This window comes from Aplysia californica, unplaced genomic scaffold, assembly GCF_000002075.1.
Source record: "Aplysia californica isolate F4 #8 unplaced genomic scaffold, AplCal3.0 scaffold00039, whole genome shotgun sequence".
Classification (NCBI taxonomy): Eukaryota; Metazoa; Mollusca; class Gastropoda; order Aplysiida; family Aplysiidae; genus Aplysia; species Aplysia californica.
The window spans coordinates 1928087-1934368 of NW_004797309.1; the positions used below are offsets into that span (position 1 = coordinate 1928087).

Here is a 6282-nt window from a genome sequence, read left to right on the forward strand (position 1 = left end):
TGTGTGTGTGTGTGTGTGTGTGTGTGTGTGTGCGTGTTTGTGTGTGTGTGTACATTATATCTCAGTATCATTCTGTTTAGTGTTTGCTAGCCTTTTTGAACATTTAACCTAAAATTTAAGATGGTAGCTTTTTCATACCGATCAGGAGATCGATCATCTTGAAACTTTGACAATGAACACATCTCGTGCCGTTCCCTACCTTGAAATAAACCAATCCAGGGAAGGGAAAATCCCCTTGAAGTACCGCCCTCCCCTTTATGGTACATTCCAATATTCATGAATAAAAGGGGAATGGATTCGGGACGTTACAGTCTAAACAGACGTCGCTGCTGTATTTGATTTGAGAGCAAAGGCGAGATGGGAGGGTCAAGATAAGGAAAGTACAGACCAGGGTGATAGGAGAGACAAGTTTCGTGTTTCGCAACCCTCCAGCCTAATCACATTACAAGTCACTGCGTGGCTTCACTCTCAGGGCTGGGAACTCACTACTGGCCTCAAGACGTCTTCACTCATCAAGTCAACGTAGGCGAACTTCGAGGACCCCAAACACGGGACATCAACGACTTTAACAAAGCGATTATGTCTCCGTTCGAAGCACAGAGGTGTGAAAGTGGAATGTGGGAGATCTACAACTAGGTGCTTGTGAAAATACGTGGTTTTTTACTTCTCTCCTGGCCTTGAGCATGTTAACAATGTTTACGAGAATGGAAAGGTAGGGAGAAAAGAGGAGAATCCATCAATTCCGCTCAATTACATCTGGAGCTGGGCAGTCAAAACACGATGGTTCATGGACAGACTGTAACCTTGACACAGATTCCCTTGCTTTACCAAAACAGGACGTATAGAAATGTTTGTTCCTTCCCGCTAAAAGTATGTGTCGTCGAGAAATTACTCCCGAAGATAACAATTATTTCCTTGTTTGGTGTATTAATTTTCTAATAAAACAAGACCATTAGCGTATATGACCTGTTGCTCGCATTTGAAGCATTGCCGTCTGGTATTTTGAATAAGTAAGAGTACTTCAAAGGGTTGTTGACATGGTGTATTAATTAATATTGAATTGTTATGCATCGTCAGTAAACATTCTTTTTTTTGTGTTGTTTTTTTTTGGAGGGGGGGGGTGCTTTTTCCAACACTCATAATTTATTGAACCGGGGAGAGAGAAGAAAAAAATTGTGATCAGTTATTCACATAAAAAATCATTAACACCCAAGACCATGCACACACAAACGTATACAAACACACACACACACACACACACACACACACATACACACACATACACACACACCAAGTCATTTTCGTCCTGAATGAAATCGGGCATTTTTTGGGGTACTCTAAATAACTTGTCTTCCCCTCACTCTACCACCACCTTTATTCTACTTCTATCGTGACCAACCAGAGAATGTCTCTCCATTGCTCCCATCTCCATAAAAATTATTTTCTTTTCAACTTGGTCCATTTGCGGGGATTTACTGTCCGAAACCTCATTAGGATAGCATCTTAGAAGTCCCGAAAGCCACCAGACCGAAGCGGTAGAGTGTGAGGGTCGCGTTTGTCTCCGCTTAGGCCACTGTTAGTCTGAGGAACAACTCACCCTCAGTTCTGACGTCATTGTACGGCATCGGAAACCTTGTAATTCCTTTCAGTCTGGCTTCTTTATCTGCTATTTTACAGCCTAGGGGGAAAGTACTCGTATGTCACGGTGCTTCCCTGGGAGGAGTCATGGAGATTTTTCATCTTTTTCGCTCCCTGTTATGTTGCAAAGATATGTACGCCGTTTCTTTGAAGACTCAGTTTCTACACTTTACGTATTTTCAGAGTAATCAAAATGATCTATGTTTGTTCATTTGTTTATTTATTTGTCTGTAGCACATTGTGTTTGTGTGAGGTTAGGGGGTGGTGGATGAGAGTGAGTTGGGGAATCCGAAATGGGGAGCGGGTGACGGCTTCATCCGTTCTGAACGTAACCCCGGTTGCCAGTCTGGAAGGCTCTTCTCGTTCCCGGCTTGCATCTTGCATCAAAAATTTTGAGCAGAAAAAGCGAGACTCAAGTTAGCTTCCAGAAAGTTGCGTTTGGTAGCTAAAAGCCACCACGTGACAAACCAGCTCACTGACACACTGCTGAGAACATACTATTTTTGTTGAAGATAATTAGAGAGGTAATGGTTGAGATAGAGAGAGAGAGAGAGAGAGAGAGAGAGAGAGAGAGAGAGAGAGAGAGAGAAAGAGAGAGAGAGGGAGAGAGAAAAAGGGGGTTTGGAGGGAGGAAGAGGAGATAAAAAGAGGAGTAAAAGAAGCAGGTGCTCATCAAGAGAGAGTAACGGACGCGGATTGTTTCAAGAATATTTGAAACACTTTAAAGTGTTGAGAGCAGGACAGGTTATTTAATGGCTTATTGTTGTCTGCTTCACGGTTGTGCCTCATTAAGTCGCTTTTCAATATGTTTTATACTTTACAATCGTGAGTCTTTTTCTCCTTGGGGTCGGTAGAAAACAGCAGACCAGACGACGTCTCTGACAACAAAGGGTTGACACCTCTCAAGACAGAGAAAGCTGAAAGTTCCGTGCTGTACTTTGTGTCTGTGCCCGAAATAGCATGGACAAGCTCGTTAATCTCAGACTTGCTCGTTACGTAGAGGAAGTCGTGGGTGCTGTCGTGGGGGAGATCTTGTGTGGCATGAGGCGTTCTTATCATGTTCCCTCGTAAAGATGCAAGGGTATCTGCCCATTAGTCATTCGTATCATAGTCACGAACCTGTATTTGCCTGTTTGTTTGCTCAGCATTTTGAGTGTTTGAGCAGTGGTCCTTTACTACACGATAGTTCACTCCTCTCTATGAGCAACTAAAAAAAGTGTACTTAAAATCGCCGAGAGCGCACCTGAGAATTTGCACGGACTTGGGGAACACCTTACTTTTACAATAATATTATTGAAAATATCTCAGAGGAGCATTTTTACTCGGCTCTCCCCGACAAGTGAAGCAGTTTGTGGACCCAATACAATTGTTTATAATATTGTAAGATCTACATTTATTATATGCCTGTACCCATTGCTCTTTCATATCGGTTGTTGGTAAAGTCGCTAGTATGAACATATGACGTAGGACATTAGCGTTTTAACTCACTCACCGGTTGTTCGTCAGAAGGTTTCCAAACTTTGCATCTGTCGGAAACATAGATCTAGTCTATACTAAACTAAGTTTTCATGAGTCTCGATCGCAAGGAGACTTGTGATTTCAAAGTGTAAGTAGTCACACAGTACACAATGCGTTGCTAAGACTTCTAAGTACTAAGACAAAGGAACTGAAATTATTATGAAAGTACATTGTCTTTATACACAATGATGCAAACTTATAAAAGTCTGTCTGTCCATCCACAGGAAACCATCATGGCGAACAACACGTCAGAGCCGCTGTCTCACCTCATGATGCGCTACCCCTCCAGAACCGCCATCTTGGAAGAGTTTTCTCCCGTTGGTCCTATGGCAGAGCGTATCGTTCCTCCGTTCTGGTACTTCATCGGCTTCATCGGAAATCCAATCTCGGCAACCATCTGGTTAGGCCAGCGTATGCGCAGGAACAACTCATCCGCCATTTACTTAGGTGCATTGTCCATCTCCGATATGCTGTTCCTGTTCCTTCACCTTCTCCATATTCTGCATGTAGCTTGGGGACACGACTTGTACAACGCCCCGACTAGCTGTGAAATATATCACTTTCTCTTCTATGTTCCTCAATACTTGTCCACTTTTCTCGTTCTTGGCTTCACGGCAGAGCGCTACGTGGCTGTGTGCCACCCGTTCATGAAAGAGAAGTGGTGCACAGTACGACGAGCTATCGTCATCGTTTTTATTCTCATCGTGTTTTCCATGGCGCTTGCGTCTGCCCAGGCGTATATCTGGACATACAGCGAGCACGAGGGAACCTGTAACATTCGCCCCGAGGCTGCAGAAGGAAATGCATGGAGTTTCTGGAACATTTGGAGCTGGGCTACGGACGTCTTTGCGTTTGGTCTCGTTCCACTGGTCGTGCTTGTCTTCAACATTCTCGTGTTGCGAGAAATCTTCAAGATCTCCCGAAACGACCTCGTCAAGCGACAACAGAGTCGGAGCGGGAACAGCACGGCCTCCACTTTCACGCTCCTCGCTGTTTCTTTCTATCTCATCGTCACACAGGTGAGCGCAACACTTGTCGGTTGCCTGCAACAGGCGTTCCCCAACGGGAATCCCTTAATGACAGATGAAGAAATTCGCAACGATTCCACTTGGTCGAACTTGTTCACATACCTTGAAGTGCGAAAAGTCATAGAAGTGATTTGTCTTTCGCATTACGCGTGTTACTTTTTCATCTACTGCTTGACTGGTAAACATTTCCGGAAAGAAGTAATGTTCTTGTTGACATTTCATGGTCGGCTGCCCTTTCTTACAGCGCTGGTCTCGAAAAGGCGAGGCAAGGAGCGGTATTCAATGGTGTCCACAAATGGGGGGCTTATGTCAGAGACCTATACGACGAACGCGTCTACGGCAATATGAAGAACACAATCGTCACGACAACTCTCCGGCCATCTCGCCGGGAGAGGAACACGAGAACCGAGACTGGCCTGAGATCACTAGTCCTGACGTTGCCACTGCACCCCGATTTACTTTTGGATCGTCTGCGGATACGTCTATGCTATGGAATAAAAGGCAATCGACGCTGGTCAACGAGACAGAGCAAGTCGTGGAAGACACAGAAGACCCCAAGGTGTGGCATGTTGAGAGCATGTACGTCACAACTGTTTAAATACATTGCCCTCTTAAAGGAATCGATATGCAGTGAATGTGAGTCCTGTCGAGCTTGAATAAATCGCTGTCCAAAACGTCAGCTCTACTTCTCAAGCTTGACTGCATTATTCATAGTACAAAAAGACTGTAACAAGGATGACAGCTGTGTATTTTTTTCTACAATTCGTTGAAACAAAACCTGGATTGGTTATTATCGTAAGTTTTCTGATCATATTGATCGTAACACCAAGCATAATCTAGCTACTAGCTAAAATGTGCTTCTTCAAGACGTTCTTAAGTAAAGATAACTTTCTCAATGTTGGAATGATAAGACGACCAGTATTGCTGCTTAGCACTTGTTCATAAATTAATTGCAAAATCCTTTGCAGTTATTCACAGTAGGCCTGGAATTCTTCATGGAATATGTTGGATACACTCTATGGATTTGAAGAATGTGATATGAAGTACACTTGTTTTTAGTGTACATGCCTAACAGTTCGGTTAACAAAATCAAGGAAAAGGTGTAAATGTCTGCTGCTCTTACTGGCAGACCTCTGACATCGGCGTTATGCTGCTGGCCAACATACGTTTGATATCTCAGCAAACTGGTCCCTGTTACTGACAACATAAACTGAAAGCTGGACTTGTCTAGCCCCAACCCTTCGTCCTTCAACCTTCAGTTTAAGTAATATTGTGAGAGTTTGTACCCTACGGCCCTCACACAAACACACACACACACACACACACACACACACACACATACACACACACACACGCACTCACACGCACACACACACACTCACACGCACACATACATACACACACATACAGACACATATACGCGCGCGCACACGCTCACGCACGCACACATAATAATAATATATAATTTAGTTTCACGGGTTTTGTTGGACGCGTGTTGTTTTTAACTAGGTTAACTTGAAACTGTAATTTATGATGAAATCAGATTCACATTTATATAATAAAAAAACCTGAATCATTGCTTATAATCTATTTGCCATTGGCTAAGTTGTACCAGCTGATGAGTAATGTAAATATATATGTATTGTAAAGATGTTGTTTCATATCTTGGTCTGTCTCAAACAAGGACAAAAATGATATCAGCTGTACATTTTGTGAATTTTATTTCTGACAATAATGTACAAAAAGAATAATATATTCACCAAAATGTATACTGAGTGGACAGAAGGAAACAACACGGCATTATGTTGGTCTACAGGTAAGGAGGATAAGATTGCTATTGAGATACTAGGAGTTTCCCCAAACACCTTCACAATTCATGACTGAAAACTAGAAAAAAAGCGAACTAGATCTACTTCAATTTGACCTAACAAGAAAGTAATGTTGCGAAGCAATATAAATCAACAAAGAGAGCTTCAGAAATTAGACTTCAGTTTTATTAATTATTCATCTCTATATTCTTTTTCGTGGGGGGGGGGGGGGCATAGTTTTTGGTAGAGTTGGTAAGACTATTAGAAAAGGTAATAAAATGTATACAATG

At 42.7% G+C, this 6282-nt stretch overlaps 1 protein-coding gene across 1 annotated transcript in view; it reads left to right on the forward strand.

Annotated features, from left to right (window-relative positions):
* The window catches only part of LOC101849276 (C-C chemokine receptor type 5), a gene marked incomplete in the record, with an annotated part of 171886 nt that extends 166338 nt beyond the window's left edge, over nucleotides 1-5548 (forward strand). The window contains 1 exon segment of the mRNA XM_035973977.1: nucleotides 3381-5548. Coding sequence (XP_035829870.1) covers nucleotides 3390-4532 — 1143 coding nt within the window.
* Nucleotides 5549-6282: the final 734 nt, after the last annotated feature.